The sequence below is a fragment of the Zea mays genome, chromosome 7 (genome assembly GCF_902167145.1).
Source record: "Zea mays cultivar B73 chromosome 7, Zm-B73-REFERENCE-NAM-5.0, whole genome shotgun sequence".
Classification (NCBI taxonomy): domain Eukaryota; kingdom Viridiplantae; phylum Streptophyta; class Magnoliopsida; order Poales; family Poaceae; genus Zea; species Zea mays.
Genome location: NC_050102.1, coordinates 44103985 through 44128397, shown reverse-complemented (window position 1 = coordinate 44128397; position 24413 = coordinate 44103985). Strand labels below are relative to the sequence as shown.

The 24413-nt window shown below is 46.0% G+C and overlaps 1 protein-coding gene and 1 pseudogene across 1 annotated transcript; both read right to left on the bottom strand.

Annotated features, from left to right (window-relative positions):
• Positions 1-9295: 9295 nt before the first annotated feature.
• Positions 9296-10964, bottom strand: LOC100383107 (uncharacterized). Its single transcript, NM_001175777.1, has one exon. It carries the CDS (start codon positions 10942-10944, stop codon positions 10114-10116), a length of 831 nt encoding a protein of 276 aa, NP_001169248.1. The 5' UTR covers positions 10945-10964; the 3' UTR covers positions 9296-10113.
• An 8143-nt stretch (positions 10965-19107) lies between these two features.
• LOC109941235 (uncharacterized) lies at positions 19108-19919 on the bottom strand (annotated as a pseudogene).
• Between the last annotated feature and the right edge of the window lie 4494 nt (positions 19920-24413).

Here is a 24413-nt window from a genome sequence, read left to right as displayed (position 1 = left end):
TCCTTCGTCCGTGAAACATTATTCCCTTGAGGGTAATGGGCCTTGGACGAAGGTTGATGAGAGTAAAATTACGAAGCTCAAGTCTTCGTAATAAAATTTCAATAGATATTGTAAAACAACATAAAATAAGAGGTATAAAAGGAGTAAATAAATCATAGACGAATTATATTATATTTACTTAATATATTGAATCATTGAATACAATAATACCTCTGCCTTGGCAAAGGTTGGATTCCAGAAGATGCGATTACAATTACCAGAATGCGTGAACAGTAAAGGAATACTGTTCACTATTTATAGACACAGGACGCAGCCTGTGAGGAATTACAAGTATGCCCCTTATAAAAGCTTACAACATTGACTCAGACCTTTATGGACTAAAAGGTCATTCTATCTTTAAGTCGGTTTGTAATGCCGAAGCTTCACGAAGAGGAACCTTCGGCCATCTTATACAAACAGCTTCAGCCGAAGACCGCTTCTTCCTATAAGACCTTCGGCGACGAAGCATAGGCCCAACAGTAGCCCCTTTCGCGGTGCTAGATCGTTTTTCGTAACGAGCTTGATCCGTGAAAAAAGTCTCTTAAGCTTCGGGGAGCCGAAGGTCCAAAAAACACCTTCCCTGAGCTCGTTGTCGAGAAACGATTCAATTTCCCAGCGCATAGCGGTCCCACCTTGCAGAGTTACTGTTTGGTCTCTGCGGTCCACCGCACAGCGAGTGCAAGCGGGTGTCCGCCTGGTGTAAAAATCCTGGCGCTTTGCCTTCTTACCTGCAGTACTATATAAACAGACGAGTAGGTGTGAAGTTACCACAGCATTCATTGCTATTTGCACTGTTCTGCTGCCAAAATTTTTAACCATCGCCGAAGCTTGTCCATCGGAATCAAACGAAGCTCCAATTTGAAGCCTGCTTCGTCAGAAAAAACTTCGGAAGAAGAAAATATTAAATTTCCACACATCCATAATTAAATGGCCAGAGTGTGTTCTACCGCCAGGGTTGAGCGTGAGGGGGCGAAACTGAAGCTTCGGAGACTGTTCCTATCTCCGAAGCCATGCAACGATCCGGGCTGGTGACTTCGGAAAAGATCCCTAGTGATGATGCAGAACAAGCAGAACAAGCAATTGCTGAAGCAGAAGAAGAAGATATTGAGGAAACTGATCCCGAAGATGATTATCGCATTGCCATGCCAAGCAAGCCCAGCCACTTGGACTTCGGGAAATCTACTGTTTCGAAGGCTGATCTGTCCAAGATGGTAAAGTCAGGCTTTTTTACTGAAAATCAGAAAAAGCTTTTACGCTTTGGGGGAGAAGAGACTACCCCAAAGCCAGAGAAGGATGAAATTGTTATTTTCAAAAGCTTTCTGAAGGCTGGATTAAGATTTCCCCTACATGGGATTATTGAAGAGGTACTGAAGAGGTTCGGTATCTATTTTCACCAGCTGACCCTAACGCTATCGTTAGGCTTAGCGTTTATATCTGGGCACTCCGAAGCCAGGCAGTGGAACCATTTGCAGACAGCTTTTGCCGGGTTCACGAGCTGCATTATCAGACGAAGGCTAGAAAGGATGGATTGCACGACAATTTTGGCTGCTATAACTTCGCCTATCGGAAAACCACAAAGTTTCCTGTAATCAGCTATCGAAGCAAATGGGCAGCAGGCTGGAAGTCGGAGTGGTTCTATGTCAAGGTTGATGACGACAAGGAGAAGCTTGTGCAAAGTCCACTCGAACTAATCTTCGGAGAAACCCGACCTCGCTGTAACATGACACCCGAAGGTCCAACACAACTAGCAATGAATGAATTCAGAATTATTGCAGAGCATATCAGTACAAGGGACCTGGTTCAGGAGTTTTTGGCTTTCAAGGTTTTTCCTAGTGTAAAAGAGTGGGAAATGCCGAAGCTGAAGGGGGAGAAGAAAGAAGGTGAACTTGTGCGCTTACCTTACTACTTCAAGTTTAAGAAATACTTTAAAACACCTTGCCAAGAGTGGCTGGATACAATTGAAGTGATGTGCAATGAAATACTTGGAAATTATTCCAAAAAAGAAGATCAGTTGATGACCGCAGCCTTCGGCACCCGTCCAAAGCGAAGACTAAACCGAGTGCTGGACGCCCTGGGTTTCGAATACCCTGATTACGAAAATCTGAACAAAGGTGCCGGAGGCCAAAAAAGGAAAAGGATAACTGAAGCCTTAAATGAAGATGAAAAAGAACTACCAAAGAAGAAAATTCCGAAGAGGAAGAAAGCGTCTTCTCCGAAGCGTAAAATATCCGATGAAGAAGAAACCCCCGCATCACCCTCTGCCGCTGACGTTGAGGAAATTCTGAAGGTAATGACTGAATCCTTACCTGCGAAGCTAAGTCCCCTGGGGCCCCAACTGACAAAGTTTTTTCAGAAGAACAAGGAGCCCAAAAAATCGAAGAAAACAATCAAAACAAAGAGACAAAGAATTATCACTGTGACAGAGGTAATTGACAAGACACCGCCAAGAGCCTCAGCTCAAAAAACACCAGCATCTGCAGAAGGGGCAGATATTGAAATTACACCTTCAGAGGTCGCGGCTGCCGAAGCTGCCTCAGCTGAAGATTTGAACCTGGAAAGCACAATTGAGCATATTGACAAAATACTGCTAGACATGGCTGCAGAAGAAGCTACCACCGCCGCCGAAGAGGCCACGACCGCAGCGTCGGGGAAAGGGAAGGAAATTGCTGATGAAGCTTCAGAAGACGAAGCCTTCTTGTTCCAGAATTTAGTTGGGGAAAAACTGTCAAAAGCTGAAGTAGAAGAACTTAAAGAGTATGCCAAATCCTGCGGATACAAACCTGGAGCACTCCTCTTCGGAGGCATTGATGATGAAAAATTAGATTGTATTCGAGATCAAACTGGAGCCAAAATTATCGGTACTCTGTCAAAGAGTATCGGTTTTCCGAAGCTAGAGACAGACATCAGCCGCTACCGACGACAACATATCGTTGGTAGTTTATTTTACTCCAATTTCAAGGTGAACTACTTTTCCCTTAACTTTTATTGTTTCTAATAATAAAAACATGTCTGACGAAGGTTGTTTTCGTGCAGAGTATGCTTTTGAGCAAAGCCTTGAAAATGCAGCAAGATTTTGAAGATAAGAAGCACGAAGTTATAATTGAAAATTTGGAAAGCAAAATAAAAGAGCACTCAGATGCTATCGAGAAAAAGAACTTTGAGCTCCAGGCAACCGAAGGTTTATTGGCGGAAGCTGAAGCAAAAATAACAGAACTGAACACGAAGCTTCTCCGCCAATCTGAGCAGTTCGAACGAGAAAAGCAAGATCTTAATGCAAAACTTGAAGCCGAAGCTCAACAAAGTTCAGATTTGAGAAATTTATTGACGAGCCTTCAAGAAAAATGTTTGGAATTTAGCAACAAATGCATTCAACGATTAAGAAAAATTTTCCACTCAGTTGGAGCCAGCAGTGAAAAATTCACCCCCTCAGCTGATGATCTACCGAGGACCTTCGAACATATTGAGGGTGAGATTGACGAGCTCGACGAAGTCATAGCTGGGCACGGTGACTTCTGTGCCTGGGTGGCTTCTCGGGGCACTGCTGTAGCTTTCCTAAAAGCTGGCTGCGATCATGGAAAGATTGTCAATAAGCCAAATTTCACTTTATCACCATCAATCCTAGATGACATTCCTGATCTCGCCCGAAGTATCTCTAACAGATTTGTAAAAATGATATGGACAAAAGGTGGGCGAGAAAAGGCTGGAGACGAAGCTCGGAGTCATCTTGAACCAGTAAGAAATTATACCTTGCGCTTACCTCTTCCTTCAAGCTCGGTTTTGACTTACAACAACCTTATTCATGTAGGATGACGAAGCCGAAGCTGAAGCTCCTTGGAGATTAGATAGTAGACTGTAGACAGTACTTGAGAAACTTTTGAGATAACTTTTGTAAATGTAACTGAAACTTGCCATTTTATTCATACCTTGTAATATATCCTTATCTTTCCATTGATGTATGAGAAGTGCTTTGATGTGGACGAAATTTTCTTTTTTGAGCTGAAGGCGAAAAAAAACACCTTCCCTTCTTTTCGTACGCAGCGAAGCATAGAAAACAACATTTCCCTTCTTTCCGAAGCTCTCCTTTTTGTACACGAAGCTCCTTCTTCCCCCTTTTTTTTCTTTTTGCCGAAGCAACCACTTATGCCATGATGATGATTATCCTATATATGCCTGGATGAATGTTTATGAATGCAAATGCTATGATGTAATATGATGTGCAAATGAATGTCCAAACGTGTATCCGAAGCCATACTCATAGCCATTATTTCCTTAAAAAACAGTCACACCTTAGCTCTACATTCCCTTAGGAACGACTTTGGAGCTTCTTCGCCTTTTACTTTTGGCGGAATCAGCGTTGACTTTTCGCTGTAAGCTCTGCATTCCCTTAGGAACGACTTTGGAGCTTCTTCGCCTTTACTTTTGGCGGAATCAGCGTTTACTTTTCGCTGTAAGCTCTGCATTCCCTTAGGAACGACTTTGGAGCTTCTTCTCTTTTTACTTTTCGGCACTCGATGGTGCGTTCTCAGCTTTTACATTTACATTCCTTGGGGGATTTTGCTCTTATAGAACTAAAAAAGGAAATTACATATGATGGCCCCATTAAAAACCTTTCTCCCCCTTTAGAAAGGAAAAGGGTGCCATGAAAAAGAAAAAAACAAAAATTACATCAAATTACACATAATACCGCCGAAGCTCATCCGCATTCTAAGATCTAGGAATGTCGTTGCCGTCCATATCCTTCAATCTGTATGAACCGGGTCTTGACGAAGATGCTACTAAGAAGGGTCCATCCCATTTCAACTGCAACTTGCCCACTGTTTCCGGGTTGGCCACTCTCCGAAGCACCAAGTGTCCTAGCTCAATATTCTTTAGCCGAACCTTTCTATCACGCCATTTGATTGTTTTGGCTTGATATTTATTAATGTTCTCCACGGCTTGCAGCCTGATCCCTTCTAAAGCATCTTTTTCCACAGAATAAGCAGCTTCGGAACCTGATTCTGCCGAAGCTACTACTCTTATTGATCCGGTTTTAGCTTCCTCCGGGGTTATTGCTTCGTCACCGAATAATAGCTTGAATGGAGTAAAGCCTGTAGACCTTGATGTTGTTGTATTGTGGCTCCACACCACTTTGGTTAACTGATCTGGCCACTTTCCCCTGGGTTGATTGAAGATCAACTTCATTATTCCTGTCATTATAATGCCGTTGGCTCTTTCAACGAGTCCGTTTGACTCCGGATGCCTGACTGATGCAAAATGGATCTTCGTACCAATTTGATCACAGAAATCCCGGAAAGCTTCGGAGTCAAACTGTGTTCCATTATCCACAGTGATAGCCTTTGGTACCCCGAAACGACAAACAATATTCTGCCAGAAAAACTTTTGGACGGTGGCCGAAGTTATTGTGGCTAAAGGCTTTGCCTCAATCCATTTAGAAAAAATATTCCACAGCTACTACAACATATTTCAGGTTCCCTTGGGCCGGTGGTAACGGGCCTAACAAGTCAAGGCCCCACCTTTGCAATGGCCAAATGGGTTGTATGAGCTGTGTTAAGGACGAAGGTTGTTTTTGATCTCTTGCACATTTCTGACAACCTTCGCACTTTTGAACTAATTCCGCTGCATCCGAAGCTGCCTTCGGCCAATAAAACCCTTGGCGGAAAATTTTTCCAAGTAACGGCCTAGATCCAATGTGAGATCCACACAGGCCTGCATGTATTTCTTTCATTAACTCTATACCTTCGGTTCTAGATAAACACTTGAGTAGCGGAGCACAAACTCCATGCTTGTACAACTCCCCTTCTATCATGACATATGGACGAGCTCTTGCCTCTATCCTCCTGTTATAAGTTTCGTCATCTGAAAGGAATTTACCCTGAAGGTAAGAGATGATCTCAGTTCTCCAATCTTCGCTATAAACAGGAGATATATTGAGGACTGCTCTTTCAAGAAGTTCCACCGAAGGTGCTTTTATTGTTTCGAAGAACACATCCGAAGGTAAGGGCAGCCCCTGTGCTGCTGACTTAGCTAGCAAATCAGCATGCTCATTTTGTCCTCGAGGGATATTTTTGACAGAAAATCCCTCGAAGGAAACTTCAACTCTTCGAACCATATCCAGATACTTTTCAAGCTTCGGATCTTTAGCCTTGCAACTCTTGTCAATATGACCCGAAACAACTTGGGAATCAGTTTTAAGAATGGCCCTTCTGATCCCCATTGCTTTTAGCTTCCGAAGACCCAGAAGCAGGGCTTCGTACTCGGCAATGTTGTTTGTGCAACTAAAATCAAGTTTTGCCGCATAGCAAGTTTTTACTTTGGAAGGTGAAACCAACACAGCAGCCGCTCCCGCTCCAAAGGTTCCCCAAGACCCATCGCAAAACACTGTCCATGCTTCGGCGTCTTTATTTGTTTCTTCCTCCTGAGCCCCTGGCGTCCAGTCAGCAATGAAGTCTGCTAACGCCTGGGACTGAATCGAAGATCTATGAACATATTCAATACAAAATTCATTGAGCTCTGCAGCCCATTTTCCAATCCTTCCAGTAGCTTCTCGGTTCCTCATAATATCCTTCAGGGGTTGTGAAGAAGGAACAATTATGTTGTAAGCTTGAAAATAGTGCCGAAGCTTCCTGGAGGCCATCAAGACAGCATACAGTACCTTCTCCAACTCTGTATAATTTTTCTTTGATAAACTAAGGACCTCGGATACAAAATATATTGGGGCCTGCCTCTTGACTTGATCATCAAGCTTCTCCCGGACAAGCGCTGCACTTACCGCTGAGTGCGAAGCTGCCACATATAATAACAAAGGAGCCCCTGGCGTCGGTGGAGTTAATGTTGTTAGATCTATCAAATATTGTTTCAGCTCTTCAAAGGCCTTCTGCTGGATTGGCCCCCATTGGAAGACTTCGGCTGACTTCAGCACTTCGAAGAATGGTAAGTTTCTCTCTGCTGATCTGGATATGAATCTATTGAGAGATGCCAACCTTCCTGTCAATCTTTGAGCCCCCTTCTTTGTAGTTGGTGGCTCCATCCGAAGTATAGCTTCAATTTTACTTGGATTAGCTTCAATTCCCTTTGTTGAAACCAAGCATCCAAGAAATTTCCCCTTCTTTACTCCGAAGACGCATTTTTCTGGATTCAACTTTAAACCAGCTTGTCTGAAACCGGCGAAGGTCTCCTGCAGATCAGTAATATGATTCTCCTGTTTCGTGCTCTTTACAATGATGTCATCAACATAAGTTAGCACGTTTCTGCCTATCTGAGACTGGAGAACCTTCGCAGTCATTCTGCTGAAACTTCCTCCAGCGTTTTTTAGCCCCTCAGGTATCCGAAGATAGCAATATGTGCCACTTGGAGTTATGAAGCTAGTTTTCGGCTCATCTTCCTTCTTCATCCAGATTTGATGGTAGCCTGAATAACAGTCTAACAGACTCATGAGCTCTGAAGAAGCTGCTGCATCAACTAAAGAGTCTATCCTTGGCAATGGGAATTCATCCTTCGGACAAGCCTTGTTAAGATCTGTAAAATCGATACACATTCGCCACTTGCCATTGGCCTTTTTTACCATAACAGTGTTAGCTAGCCATTCTGGGTACTTTACTTCTCTGATAACTCCTGCACTGAGGAGTCTTTTGACTTCGTTACGAGCACCTTCGGCCTTATCATCTGACATTTTCCGAAGCCTCTGCTTTCTGGGTCTGAAGGATGGATCGACATTGAGCGAGTGTTCAATAACATCCCTGTTAACTCCACAGAGATCATTGGCTGACCATGCAAAAACATCTTTGTTGTTGAACAAAAACCTTATCAAGTTTTTCTCTTGTTCTTCGGATAACTGAGAGCCCAACAGCACCTTCTGCTCTGCTATATCCTCACATAAGAGCATGGGCTTCGGCTGGTCTGCTGAAGCTGCTTTCTCCCTTCTGAATTTGTATTGTTCACAAGCTTCAGCTCCATCTATGTTATGGATTGCTTTTGAGTCAGTCCAGTTTCCTTCGGCCCTTCTGGCAGCTTCCTGACTTCCATGAATAGCGATGGGTCCTTGATCCGATGGTATCTTCATGCAAAGATAAGCAGGGTGAAGAATTGCTTCAAAAGCATTGAGGGTGCCACGACCAATAATTGCATTGTAAGGGTATTCCATGTCAACAATGTCAAACACAACTTGCTCAGTTCTGGTGTTGTTGATGAACCCGAAGGTCACTGACATGGTGATCTTGCCCAGTGCTACAATCTGTCTTCCTCCGAAGCCATAGAGAGGATGTGTAGCATCATGAATCTTATCTTCTGGCTCTTGCATTTGTCTGAAGGCCTTAGCAAATATGATATCAGCTGCACTGCCTGTGTCAACCAAGACATTGTGGACCAGAAATCCTTTGATAACACAAGAGATAACCATGGCATCGTTGTGTGGGTAATCCTTGAGCTGAAGGTCCTCTTGGGAGAAGGTAATAGGAATGTGAGACCATCTTGACTTGATGAAGGGTCCTTGCACCCCAACATGCTGTACCCTTCTCTGTGCTTCCTTCTTTTGTTTCTTGTTAGCTGGCTCTGAGGACGAACCACCTGTGATCGGGAGCACCAGCTTCGGGTCCGAAGCAGCTCCAGCTTGGTCGTTGAACGAAGCCATCAGCTCAAAAAGTGGAAGTGAGTTCACCGGAGGTGGGCGCCAATGTTGGGGACTTGTTCTCAAGTGCTATGAATTAAGAACAAGGCAACATAAAGTGTTAAATGTTAACGTCCTTCGTCCGTGAAACATTATTCCCTTGAGGGTAATGGGCCTTGGACGAAGGTTGATGAGAGTAAAATTACGAAGCTCAAGTCTTCGTAATAAAATTTCAATAGATATTGTAAAACAACATAAAATAAGAGGTATAAAAGGAGTAAATAAATCATAGACGAATTATATTATATTTACTTAATATATTGAATCATTGAATACAATAATACCTCTGCCTTGGCAAAGGTTGGATTCCAGAAGATGCGATTACAATTACCAGAATGCGTGAACAGTAAAGGAATACTGTTCACTATTTATAGACACAGGACGCAGCCTGTGAGGAATTACAAGTATGCCCCTTATAAAAGCTTACAACATTGACTCAGACCTTTATGGACTAAAAGGTCATTCTATCTTTAAGTCGGTTTGTAATGCCGAAGCTTCACGAAGAGGAACCTTCGGCCATCTTATACAAACAGCTTCAGCCGAAGACCGCTTCTTCCTATAAGACCTTCGACGACGAAGCATAGGCCCAACAGTATCTTAATTAACTTGATTTATCGATTCATCTAGATCGAACGTCACAATATACTTATGATAAATTAATAATAATTATCGCGACCAACAATTCTATTTAATCTATTTATATACCTAGTTGACTGGAATAACGAATCAACTTACCATCAATTAAATCCGACTTGAAATCACGAAATTGACGCCACCTTTCAGCTCAGTATTTCACCGAAAATAGGGCGAGTGCTGCGTCGAATCGCGCTTCATCTTCATCCACATCGAGAATTCTCCGGCCGCGTACTAATTTATTTCCTTCTGCGCCTAATCTTCTCGGATCTTTGGCGTAGACGAGGATGACGATCGACGACTTGTTCGAGCTTTTTGTCGAGCACTTGGTGAATATCACGCTGCTAGCTTCGTCTTCACCCGACTCTTTGTATTTCTTGAGGATGTACGAAACGACGACGAGATCGATAACGCACATGCGTGATGAGACAGGGTCTGTGGGGGATGTGAACAAGGGAAAATGAGCTTGTGGTGCCGAGAGTCGACGGCGAGCAGGACGCGGATCAGGGGGTTTGCTTGGGAGTCGAGCAGGGGATGACGGGTTCGACGACTCGACGACAAACGCGAACATCGGAGCGAGCGCATGCGGGGCGAGCAGCATGGATTTAAAGCGTGGAGAAATTGCCCATGGCGAAACGAACAGAGCAAGGAGCACTCGTGAACTCAATGGCAGAATCGGCGGCAGCCGATGTCAGAGCGCACGACGAGGGAGCTTCGCGGTTCGACGAGGTTGTGGCCGGACGAGCTCGGACACAAGCATATGCAGCGTCTTCCTCACGTCATTCACGCGCCCATCTCGGACGCGAGGTCGCGCAGCACACGCAAGCAGCTGGCCGAGTCGCCGAGAGGAGCAGGGACGGCGCGGGCCAAACACCGGACAGCCGTGGCAGCGAGGAACTCGCCATGGCTGATGAAGACTCTGCGCTGCCGAGTGCCATGAAAAATGGGGCGCGCGCGGGGGATGGCAAGGCCGAGCTGGAAACCAAGCGCCGACGAGCTGGAGCGCCGCAGGGACAGAGCAGAGGCCAAGCTGGGCGACGGCGGTGACTTGGGCAAGTACTAGCGCGAGATGCGACCACCGAATAAGTAGACATTGATGGGCCGAACATGTGCAGCAGGAAGCTGAGCAGCACAGCGGCTGACGACCCGAACTCCGATTGGTGCTCGAGGAGGGAGGCATGTGCCCACAGCAGCACCCTGCTGATGACCAAACCCCACAGCGGCTGGGGCGAAGTGGTGGTCGAGCACAAGTACAAACTCCATGGCTCGGTAAGCGACGACCGGCGCTGGAGCGGCCCAACCACGCGAGGTCGGGGACGATGGGCACCTGCTGGGGAAGGAGGAGATGGAGGACGCAGACGTCCGTGCCATGGAGATGCAGGGCTCGACGGAAGGGAAGTTGCGACGCGCAGGAGCAGGGGATATGGGCGCGCGCACACAGAGCTTGAGAGGAGGGAGCTGGGCGCGGCGCAGGAGGAACTGAGCAGGGAGCTTCGGCCAGGCGCCGTAGGAGATGGGCGCCGAGCGAGCAGAGGGGCTAGGGCGCGGAGGCCAGAGAAGAGGGAGGAGCAGGACCCGGGCGCGCAGCGGCTAGCGCGTAGGGAAGCCATGGGAGAGACGCTCGTTTCGGAGAAAGGAGGAGGAGCGCGCGGGGAAGAGATAAGGAGAGAGAGATAGAGATAGCGACACGACCAGATAAGGCCCAGGCGAACAAAAATCAATAGGGGAGGGTGGCGGAAGATCAAGGAGATGGGATATTTCCCTTGTTTTTAATTTTCTTTCTTTTTTTACAAGAAAATTGTAGATATTTTGGATCCCGATTTGAAATCGCAGATATTTCAAACGGTTGGATTATTAGCGATGTATACTGGGTCGACACGCTACCCGAATACACATTTCATTCTCCAAATTTAGCGGGCCAACTTATTTCCCAATTACTTATATCTGAAGATTTGGATCCGGGTGAGAAACGACAGACCGAAATAAACTGATTTCGGCACTGATAATTTGTTCGGCGTGATTCGACCGAAATTAGCCGAAACCCGATCCGCTAATGTACACTCGTTTTCGTCGCCAAAACAGCGTGCTGAAGGATAAATTGGGTCGTAACCTCTCGCAAGATTTCGCGTGATTCGAATTATTTTACCCCGAACATTTTAGTCGTCGAGTTCAAATTAATTAGCCCGGGATAAAAATCATCCGAGTGAGTCGGGCTTACAAATTTATATTCGCGCGAGCGATGAATTTTAAATAATCACCAGATGCATCGATTTTTGGAACAATTATGTTCCGAACATCACGAAAATTTAGGAAGAGCCCAGATAGATAAAAACGATGTCGAACTCGCGACAAACGAAATAGATGCGATATTAAAATCGCGATAGGCGAAGATGATTAAAATTTAGCATCCGTTTTATCCACTGATATTACGTGCTTAAATCCATACTCGTTGTCGAGAGGATTATAAACACCAGGGGTGTTACAACCCTCATCCTTAAAAGAATCTCGTCCCGAGATTCGGAGCGAAAGACTTTTAAGAGTGGAGAAGCAGGTAATCCCATGTCCATATCAGCGGTAATCGTAAGACAGCTCCAAGCAAAGATGAGTGTCTCAGGATGTCGTTTCTCTAATGGACATAACATGTATCACCTTAGGCTAATTTAGAAATGTCTACCAATAGAGACGATGTCTGCCGGAAGAACACATAAGGTTCCATGTGTGCAGTTTGCTTTTCTGATGATACTGTATTATTTGAGTCTGTTGGGCGAGCGGTAAATACGCGACTTTACCCAAACAAAACCAAATGCAACCTCTTGGGTAAAACACACAGAAAGAGGTTTACCAACAAGTGGTCACAATAAGTGCATAGCACACGAGACGAGTGTGAATGTCAAATAACATCACGGTTAACTCGTGTTAGCCAGAGAATCCAAGTTCATGAAAGGTGATATAGATTCGAGAAAATCACCAGGGAAGGGATCTGTAGATTGCGGACCTTGCAACCAGTCCATTTTATCCATCACTAATCTGTTAGAAATATGCCCTAGAGAATCATAGAGATGAGCATATTTCTTTGTATCCATGATATATATTGCTTAATTGAATATCCATGGAAGGCACCTTGTATTGATTAGCAATTATGTGAATTGTTTGTGAGATTCTTTACTTATATGGTTATTCTAAATGATGTCCCTAGTCAGAGTCGATGACTAGCACATGTATTAGTTGATGACTACATTTCACAAGTCATGAACATGGAGATGTTAAACTAATAATGTGGGCGCATGTATGACATGAGGCTGGACCGACCCAACGTGAGATATTGTAATATAGTTCTCTTCTTGCAACATGAATACTGTATCCTTAGACCTGAGATTATCGCATGTTCTCAAGATGTGAATTGACTTACTTAGGGACTATCAAACGCTATCCCGTAACTGGGTAGTTATAAAGGTAGTTTTGGGTTTGTCAGGAAGCATGCTATGAGGCATGGTCAGTCAAGATGGAATTTGTCCCTCTCTTTGTGAGAGAGATATCTCTGGGCCCCTCGAGTGATTGGATCAAGAAATGCATGGCCGTGCTAGGGTTAAGAGTTAACCATTGAAAGGATTCCAATTCACAGTATCGAGAAAGAGAGGTCAGCTTAGAGCCAGACCAAATATCGTGAGACAAAGGGAACATCATGTACGTATTGTCGCAATGGTTCGTCTGATATGATCTTTACGTACACATAGGAGTTGACATGTCTTGCTAGAGGCCGCTGTCAATTATTGGGCCAAGTAAGAGTACTCGGCCTATGTCTATTTGTACGTGAACCTATAGGGTCACACACTTAAGGGGAAGGAAGCCTAATTCGGATTAGATCCGAAATTAGACTGGGCTTTAGGGTTAATGATGGGCCTCGGCGTCAGAAGCCCACCATAACGCCTATATAATGAGGGGCGGGGGCGCGGTTAAGAGATAACCTAATTCGCCACCTGCGAACTAATAGCCGCCGCCCACCTCTCGCCCTCGCCAAGCCGCCGTCGCGAACCTAGCAGTTCGGTACGCGGCGCTTCCTCCCTGTACGTGTGGATACCTCGGAGGTGCTGCATCTGGAGCACTTGGACGAACCGTGCGAGGACGTGAAGAACGCCGGCGACTGCACGACACTGCTCGACGCGTTCGTCTACATCGAGACGTCTTCCGCTGCTCTGCGCGTCTAGTGGTAATTCCGTGACCTATAACCGCAGTAGTTCTTGGTATTATGGGGTTGAAAATTTTGTTTTTTGCGCTAGTGTAGCCTCCCCGTAATCCTACATAATCATGGCTCGACTTGATCACACACGTCGGAAAACCATACGTGAGGTGATCGAGGCATGACTAGAGCGATGATTAGGGGGTTACTGGCCTACTTAATCTCGATTCCTATAAACACTTCCTTAAGATGGGTTGACCCAAAGTGAGTTTAGACAACTCGATAAAACGATCTCTAAACTCAACCTTTGTTCACAATGTAGCTACAAGTTAGTAAAACCAACTTGTTGGACTAACGTTGACATTGAGTAGGTCCTCGCAGTACCATCGGTAAGCCAAGGGTTGAGAGTTCACTTTGGTTAACAGGAGATCATGCACTTGGGTAGAAATCCATTTGGTCAGGTTGTTCATCTGTTTCTTCATGCGAGATGAACTGACTTGGTTAGGGAATACATGGATTAATTCAGAGAGCGTGAACAACTCCTGCATCTCAGCAGCAGGGGAATTGATTTTTTAGTAGAAGGACTAATTAGTTGTCTCTCAACACTAAAAAGCTTCAAGGCTTCAACTTTACACAAAGGATGCAAAGGGAACGTGTATGTTTGAAGTCACCATCAAAGTCAAGGAAAAGAGACCACACATGAAAGGGGTATGCCCTTTTGACCCAACAGAGCTGATAGATGTTGCTTGGTCACCTCGACAAACAACACCGAAATTGTTTCAAGGAAGGAGTCAACGGAAGATCACACATCAGTGTAGTTTCACAATGGATCAGGACTAGAGACCTCGATACCAGCATGCGCCAAGCAGCAGAACCTTACGTGTACATTCACAAGGGGCTCTCAGTTTCGCTGCGGCACCATAAGTCCTTAATCATGACACCACCACCGAACTAGCACCAATAATGAATCTCACGTGGTAAGAAAAATTTGTGGAGAGATAACATATCGATATAGTCTCATAATGGATTATGACTACTAACTGTGATACCAGCGCGTGCCAAGGAGCACAACCATGTGTCGATTGTCCACAGGAGGCCCTCGGTTTCGTCGCGGCACCATCGGTTTTAGTCACAACACCATTACCAGACGTATCCAATAAGAAATCTCGCACCACACAACTGGATTGAGCAAGGATGACAATATACAAAGAGATACTCCACCTGTAAGAATAGTTACAAGTATAGAGCCAAATAGATCATGGCCCGATGAAACGGACAAGGTATGGCCATAACCTAAACTTGTTAATGAAGGGAGTACGATGGGAGACTGTTAATTCAGCCCCAAGCATATTTCTATGCCCATCGCAGAGATTACAAGGTCAAGGATTATTATCTGATTACATACGAAGGGAAAACAATCATAGGATTAAGTTGGTATGCCTTCGATAGATATGAGGAAACCAAAGGCATCAAATTAAGGAAAATGATCTGGCATGACTTTCCTAGGTTAGGTTGATAAAACAACATAACGATCCTTAAAAACAGGAAAACTGGATAAGGCACATCAGCTTGCACCAACTAAACAAAGGCATGATTTTGGTTGGAAGTAGGACCATAAAAGAGTTACAACTAATTGTCAAGAATATAGACTCGAGATTCTTAGTCTAAGTTCGTGTGCATCTTATGTCCAACAAAAAGTTTGTCTAAGCGGTCATGGTTCACTAAACAAGATATAGCCTAACTTCGGGTTTAGGCAAACAAGTCAACAACCTTCTATCGGCACATCAAGTGCAAGAGCAAACTCGTATAACATCTAAATATATTACCTAAAGAACGGAGGACAGCTATTTCGTCGCAGTTCATAATACAATATTACAACACATTATCCACAATCACTGGTTACTGGAATAAAGATGAGAGAAGCATTTTGGATGTATAGGTGACAAACATAATGCAACAATAAGGATGCATGCTCGTCTTATTCGTCCTCACTGATTTTGCCAACATAATGTGGCAATAACGTTCTATATCGGTGGCATACTTACGGCTCTCACGGTATTTTGCTAGTCGTCAGCTATACATACGTTTTCGAGGTTAGTGTACCTCCAGAAGATTCCATCACAGCCCAATTTTCCCATGATGCAATTCACACATGACAGTTTATCACAGTTTATACTCCATATATTGCTATATGGAGGCCAGCTCTTCATTAAGCACCGAGCCACGCATAGGCACCGTTGCCACACTTTAACCATAAGGCAACTCATTATGGTAACTCACCTTCTTACCTGAGCGTAGGTGCATCGTTGCAAGTACATTACACTTCTCAGTATTCCCATGTCTGTATACCCATACACATCCATGGGGTACTGAATTCCCAGAAAAGTAAATACTCCACATTGCAGCATTCATATATACATATGTAGAACATGTATATAGTCAAGCGCTTTTTATATTCTTCCCTAGACAGACGTTTGTTCGGTCATGCTCTCACATCTCACCTTACCTGAGCATCGATCCATTCAAAACAGAATGGCCTCAAAATAACAATACACATGTATGCAATACCCCCGGTTGTGGGTTAGCAGTTTTTAAATAAGCCACCTAATAGTCCTTAATTTAGGGCTAGCATTATAGTTTTTCAAAGCCAAACAATGTGTTTAGTTGAAAATGAGTTTTTCAAAACCAAAACTTTTGTTTTGAAAATACGTATGTGACCGTATATACTTAATCCTGCTCCGATACCAGCTGTGGCAGAACCTCCAAAGTTATTGGGCCCACATGCACCTGCCCTTGTCTCAAAGACCTCAGACGGCTATGCATGTGCACCAGATAACTTAACAAGATCTGTCCGAGTGCACCAAGGAACTCGGATAAACCACTTACAACCAGGACCGCAGGATTAAGTAAACACAAACCACACAACAACATTTTGCAACGGAAATCTTATTACCAAACTTTACAAGTTACATCAAGTTTACAATGTACATGATCGGAGTGATTACAAAAGTGATTCAAAGAAATAACTTTGAAGTGTTATAAATTATTTGTAGTTTTGAATATTTGCTAGCTCAAGTGACCATCCTCAATAAGAAGTATAGAAGAGTTACTTAGACTTAAAAGAAGGCCGTGCCCACTGGCGCTTAACATCAATCACAATCAAGTGACTCGTAACCTGCAGCAACAATGGGAATAAAACCCTAAGTACGCAAGTACTCAGCAAGACTTACCCGACTAAAGAAAAGACTCACAAGGATATGCTGGTTTGAGGGAGTCAAGGTAAGGCTGATCAAGTATCAAAGACTCTGTTTTGCAAAAATGCTTACTAAAAGTGGATCCTTAAAAATCCATTTTTACTTGTCAGGTTAAGTAAAATTACCTACATCTAGAGTTCTTTCTACCCTAGTTCAATCACTTGACCTGCACTAGCCGTCTTTTATCAACCCTTTAAGTTCACTGGAATGCTACGTGTAAGTCAGTGACCAAGTCTTCATGTCCGAGAAGTAACGACGATCCGAATCGATTAATACCCAGCTAGGGATCTTTGATCACATGACATGTAGCACTTAACCCTTGCATATGTCAACTCACCACTGGGGTTCTTAAGACCAGATCGGGTTCACGCCAACCGAGAGCACAAATACACCACCGTCCAGCCTCTTGCCACGGAGGGTACACGCTACTCTCGCCATCTCTCCACTCCCATTGCGTGTTGTCCTATTCTGGTATTAGTCTGCCCGAGGCAAAGCTTACCCATGATGAGGCATGTGACCAGTTAAAAGGTCCTCGATCATCAGGCCTACATCGAGACGGTCCTTAATCGACTCAGACGGAGACACTACACCGAGACCCTTCTCGTGCAAGTCAACCGCCCGGTCTCAGCTTTATTATTTTCAACCCAAAGTCTGATACCTGGCAGAGGTACATCTTTTCCGATGTTGAACCCATCATGGCCATGATGGATCCACCATCAAGTTTTATTTTTGTAAAAATACCCATCCACTGTGAAGCATCACCTTTTTATTTTAAAACAAAACATTTTTGTTTGCTAAAGCAAGTCTAAGCATCACAAAATTCTTTTCAAAAAGGGTATCAAGGAAGGGTAATCAATTTTCCAAGGAAGGAAGTGCATCAATTGTTTAGCACACAACTCTTATCACCTAATGCATCAAATAAGGTGATAAAGATTTTAAAACAGCAAGGAGGTGGCAAATGCACCGGGGCTTGCCTGGATAACACTAGGTTAGTGTTTGTTAGACGTCGATCACTTGACAACCATCTTTTGTTCTGATACATGTTTCGTCTGTCTATCTTCAGTTCCGTTCATCAGCACCATCTTGTGGTCGACTCAATTCTGATTCTCTGCCTCACGTGGTTAATTCACGTACCTGAATGAAATGCATTATGCACATGAATGCATATAGACAGAAATATCACAAACCTAAATAGTGCTACGCGATAGAGAATTAAACACTTAGCGACTAGGTGTTGTACAATTTCATACGAAAATACTAGTTATCGACATACGACTACGCGCAATAATCACAAAATAATAAACTATACATACTAATTACAGCACACGTATTTCTCCTGTTCAATCACATCTAATTTTATTATCAAGCAAGAATAAATTATAAACACACACTATCATTTTTAGTAAAATATATTTCAGAGGTCTAGTAAAACATGGACTCGCTATTATTAAATGCCAATGACTTAAAATAGTTATAGAAACAATCTAATTAACTCTTTAAACTGTGTATCTTAATTAACTTGATTTACCGATTCATCTAGATCGAACATCACAATATACATATGCTAAATTAATAACAATTATCGCGACCAACAATTATATTTAATCTATTTATGTACATAGTTGACTGGAATAACGAATCAACTTACCATCAATTAAATCCGACTTGAAATCATGAAATCGACGACGCCTTTCAGCTCAGCATTTCACCGAAAATAGGGTGAGTGCTGCGTCGAATCACGCTTCATCTTCATCCACATCGAGAATTCTCCGGTCGCGTACTGATTTATTTCCTTCTGTGCCTAATCTTCTCGGATCTTTGGCGTAGACGAGGCTGACGATCGACGACTTATTCGAGCTTTTTGTCGAGCACTTGGTGAATATCACACTGCTAGCTTCGTCTTCACCCGACGCTTTGTATTTCTTGAGGATGTACGAAACGATGACGAGATCGATAACGCACACGAGTGATGAGACAGGGTTTATGGGGATGTGCACAAGGGAAAATGAGCTTGTGGTGCTGAGAGTCGACGGTGAGCAGGACGCGGATCAGGGGGTTTGCTTGGGAGTCGAGCAGGGGATGACGGGTTCGACGACTCGATGGCAAACACGAACACGCCAAAACCCGATGGATGAGGAGAGAGAGCACGCGGGGCGAGCAGCACGGATTTGAAGCATGGAGAAATTGCCCACGACAAAACGAACAGAGCAAGGAGCGCTCGTGAACTCAATGGCGGAATCGGCGGCAGCTGATGTCAGAGCGCACGGCGAGGGAGCTTCGCGGTTCGACGAGGTCATGGCTGGACGAGCTCGGACACAAGCATACGCAGCGTCTTCCTTGTGTCATTCGCGCGCCCATCTCGGACGCGAGGTCGCGCAGCACACGCAAGCAGCTGGTCGAGAGGAGCAAGGACGGCGCGGGCCAAACATCAGACAACTGTGGCAGCGAGGAACTTGCCATGGCGGATGAAGACTCTGCGCGGCCGAGTGCCATGAAAAATGGGGCGCGCGCGGGGGATGGCAAGGCCGAGCTAGAAACCAAGCGCCAGCGAGCTGGAGCGCCGCAGGGACAGAGCTGAGGCCGAGCTAGGCGACGACGGTGACTTGGGCAAGTACTAGCGCGAGATGCGACCACCGAACAAGTAGACATCGATGGCTGGACATGTGGTGCAGGAAGCCAAGCAGCACGGCGGCTGACGACCCGAACTCCGGTTGGTGCTCAAGGAGGGAGGCATGTGCCCACGGCAGCACCCTGCTGATGACCAAACCCCACAGCGGCTGGGGCGAAGTGGTGGCCGAGCACAAGTACAAACTCCATGGCTCGGTCAGCGACGACCGGCGCTGGAGCGGCCCAACCACGGACGATGGGCACCTGCTAGGGAAGGAGGAGATGGAGGACGCAGATGTCCGTGCCATGGAGATGCGAGGCTCGGCGGAAGGGAAGCCGCGATGCGCAGGAGCAGGGGATATGGGCGCGCGCGCATAGAGCTTGAGAGGAGGGAGCTGGGTGCGACGCAGGAGGAACCGAGCAGGGAGCTCTGGCCAGGCGCCGTAGGAGATGGGCACCGAGCGAGCAGAGGGGCCAGGGCGCGGAGGCCAGGGAAGAGGGAGGAGCAGGACCCGGGCGCGCAGCGGCTAGCGCGCAGGGAAGCCATGGGAGAGACGCTCGTTTCGGAGAAAGGAGGAGGAGCGCGCGGGGAAGAGATAAGGAGATAGAGATAGAGATAGCGACGCGACCAGATAAGGCCCAGGCGAACAAAAATCAATAGGGGAGGGCGGCGGAAGATCAGGGAGACGGGATATTGCCCTTTTTTTTTTCTTTTTTACAGGAAAATCGTAGATATTTTGGATCCCAATTTGGAATCGCATATATTTCAAACGGTTGGATTATTAGCGATGTATACTGGGTCGACACGCAACGCGAATACACATTTCATTCTCCGAATTTAGCGAGCCAACTTATTTACCGATTACTTATATCCGAAGATTTGGATCCGGGCAGAAACGACAGACCGAAATAAACTGATTTTGGCACTGATAATTTGTTTGGCGTGATTCGACCGAAATTAGCCGAAACCCGATCCGCTAATGTACACTCGTTTTCGTCGCCAAAACAGCGTGCTGAAGGATAAATTGGGTCATAACCTCGCACAAGATTTCGCGCGATTCGAATTATTTTACCCCGAACATTTTAGTCGTCGAGTTCAAATTAATTAGCCCGGGATAAAAATCATCCGAGTGAGTCGGGCTTACAAATTCATATTCACGCGAGCGATGAATTTTAAATAATCATGGGACGCACCGATTTTCGGAACAACTATGTTCCGAACATCACGAAAATTTAGGAAGAGCCCGGATAGATAAAAACGATGTCGAACTCGCGACAAACGAAACAGATGCGATATTAAAATCGCGACAGGCGAAGATGATTAAGATTTAGCATCCGTTTTATCCATTGATATTACATGCTTAAATCCATACTCGTTGTCGAGCGGATTATAAACACCAGGGGTGCTACAAATCCCAACCTTTATTTATCTGTCTTATGACCACTAGTGAGTCTCCGTATACCATCAACCTCTTAACGCCCAGTGATATGGCAATGTTCAACCCACGGATCAGTGCCTCGTATTCTGCTGCATTTTGATGCTGGGAATAATAGCTGAAACGCGTACTTGAGTTGTTCACCTCCAGGGGCAATGAAGAGGATCCCTGCACCTGCTCCCTACAGTTTCAGCGAGCCATCGAAATACATTAGCCATACTTCAGTAGCCTCCGGGTTGTCAGGAACTTGTTGTTCGGTCCACTCTGATACGAAGTCAACTAGTGCTTCAGTCTTTACCTGCTGTGCACGGCCGAAACTTGGCTATTCTTCCAATAGCTTCTTTGTTGTGAAGGATATCCCCTATTGGAAACCCGGTGACTACTATGACTTTGTGGTCATCAAAGTTGTGACGGAGTTTGCGAGCGGTTAGAAGTACCGTGTACAGTAGTTTTTGAACTTGGGGATACTTCTTTTTATAGGGTCCCAAAACTTCACTGATGAAGTAGACCGGATGCTATACTGGATATGTGTGTCCTTCCTCTGCCTGCTCGACTACCAACGTGGTGCTCACCACGTGAGTCGTGCAGGAGATGTATAACAACAGATCTTCTGCCAGCTGATTTGGCGTGGCTCGGCGTGGCGGCTTGAGTACTGGTGGCATGGTCAGGAACTTTTTCAATGCTTCTAGATCTTCCTATGCTTCTGTGGTCCACTGAAACTTGTCCACCTTCTTGAGCAATTTGTAGAACGGTAGGCCCTTTTCGCCTAACCTTGATATGAACCTGCTCAAGGCTGCCATGCATCCAGTAAGCCTATGCACTTTCTTCTGTGATCGTGGTGCTTCCATTCTCATGATGGATTCGATTTTTTCTGGGTTAGCTTCGATTCCTCGATGGCTGAAAATGAATCCGAGTAACTTCCCTGCTGGTACTCCAAAGACGCATTTCTCTGGATTGAGCTTCCACCGATATCGTCTCAGGCTGTTGAAGACGAGCTGCAAATCTTCGATGAAGTTTTCTGAGTTTTCTGTTTTGATCACCATGTCGTCAACATAAGCTTCTACCCGCTTGCCCTAGTGATCGGCTAAGCATGTTTGAATAGCTCTCTGATAAGTCGCTCCTGCGTTCTTGAGGCCGAACGACATGGAGGTATAGCAGAAAGCTCCAAACGGGGTGATGAATGCAGTTTTTTCCTCATCTTCTTTTGCTAAGCTGATCTGATGGTATCCAGAATAGCAGTCTAGGAAGGACAACATAGAACATTCGGCGGTCAAATCAACCACCTGATCTATTCTAGGGTGTCCGAAGGGATCCTTCGAATAGTGTTTGTTGAGATCCGTATAGTCGACGCACATGCACCAATCCACTTTATTCTTTTTGAGTACAAGAACAGGATTTGCTAGCCACTCAGGATGCAGTACTTCTCTAATGAACCCTGCTGCGACTAAGCGAGCTAGCTCAGCGCGAATAGCCTCTCTCTTGTCAGGCGTGAAATGACACAGTTTTTGTCGGATCGGCCTTGCTTGGGGATAGACCTTCAGTTTGTGCTCGCCCAGTTCTCTTGGGACTCCCGGCATATCCGCAGGCTGCCATGCGAATACGTCTCGGTTATCTTACAGGAACCGGACGAGCGTGCTTTCCTATTTGTCGTCCAGGCTAGAGCGATGATGGCAATCTTGCGTTCATCAGCGAATCCAAGGTTGATCCTCTTCGTCTCCTCAGTCGGCCGCATAGAGGTCACAACTTGAGCTTCGTTCGCAGGTATTGTGAGGTCTCCCTCAGGCTTTGAGTTTGCCTGCGTGGAGGAAGTCGTCGGTGGTTTGGTAGTGAGGGCCGCCTGAATGGCTACTCGGAAACATTCCGCGGTGCCTTGGAAGTCAGCGTGCACGGTGATGATCCCTTGTGGTCTTGGCATCTTCAATATCATGTACGAATAGTGCGGAATGGCCATGAATTTCGCCAATCCTGGCCTGCCGATGATGGCATTGTATCCGCAGTCGAAGCTTGCCACCTCAAACCTCAGGAACTCGGTTCTGTAGTTTTCCGGAGTTCCAAAGGTAACAAGCATGTAGATGTCTCCGAGAGGGTATTCTCCTTCGGTCGGCACAATGCCAAAGAAAGGAGTGTCCGACTCATGGAGCTCTTTCAGTGCAACTCCTAAGCCTAAGAGTGTCCGAGGGAAGGTGACGTTGATGCTGCTTCCCCCGTCCACTAATACTTTCTTTACCCTGCTCTCTCGGATCACCGGATCGACGAGAAGCGGGTACTTGCCCGGATGATCGAAGTTGAGCCATTGATCCGCCCGAGTAAAGGTGATCGGGTGTTCTGACCACCGATAGGGGGTGGGGGCACTGGTGGTTGCCACTAGTATCTATCGGTCGTTGAGCTTCTGTTGCCTTTTGTTCTCTTGCGACCCGTGTCCTCCGAAGATGACGTTGACCTCTCCGTCGACGCGCGGGAATGCCCCCTCCTCCCCCTTCCTGTTGTTGAGGTCGTTGAGGTTCACCGGGCCCTCCTCGCGGTGGGGGAGGTGGTAGAGGTTGGAAGGGTCGGCCATTCCCAACGGAATGCTTGAAGTCTCTGTAGTTTCGCTAGGCGTGGCACATATCCTTGTGATATGGGCACTAGGCATTGAGGATGTCGTCCAGTGTCCACTCGCCTCCGCAGGGTGCACCTCGGGCACAAGAGACGGGTGGTCCAATGGCGTGGACCTCTTCACGAGGCCTCTTCTTCCAACGCTTGTCGGTTTGCTGGTTCACGTCACGCCACGGTGCAGACGGAGCAAGATTCCCTCCCCCAATGAGGTCCTGAGCCCATTTGTCGGCGTTGATGTAGAGGTCCGCTTCCCTGAACAGCTGCTCGGAGGTGGTCGACGCCTTTTGCAGTATGGCTCAGACGAAGGCCGAGTCGTTGGATCCTCGGTAGAAGTCCTCAATCACTGCTGCCTCAGCGACCTCTAGGATGCGATTTCTCATGGTCTGAAACCTCTTGAGGTACAACCAAAGTGTTTCATCCCCCTGGCGCCTGATGGATTTGAGGTCCCATGGTTGCACCGGCTTGTCGGAGAGGGATTGGAAGTTGGCGATAAAACGATGACTGAAGTCGCTCCAATCGTCGATGCAGTGCCACGGTAGGTGTCGTAGCCATTGCAATGCATCTTGCCCGAGGACGATGGGCAAGTATGCAGTCATCACATCTTCAGTTGCCCCAGTGGCCTGGGCAGCGGTTGTATAGACGGCCAACCAGCCTCCCAGGTCCTGCTTAGGCTCATATTTGTCGACGTTGGAGACCTTGAAGTTTGGGGGCCATTGAATGGCCCTGAGACGCAGAGTAAGCATAGATACCCCACACGTGTCTTCCTATCGACGACTGTGGTGCTGGTTCCAGGGAGGGGAGTTGCTGATGTGCTGTCTAGACCGTCCCAGGTAGTGCCACTAGTTGAAGTCGTTGCCGACTCAACTCTAGTGGCCTGACTTCATGCCGGAATGCCATGATGCCGATCGTACTCCTCTCGGCGCCGTATCTCATTCTCATGTTGCCGTTCGCGTGAATCATTGATGGAGCTCCATGCGTCCCGCTGACTGTTGATGGCGTGTCGTAGATCG

Excerpts from the sequence above, each read along its gene's own strand:
- LOC100383107 (NM_001175777.1), bottom strand. The coding sequence starts at position 10,944 with ATGGCTTCCCTACGCGCTAGCCGCTGCGCGCCCGGGTCCTGCTCCTCC.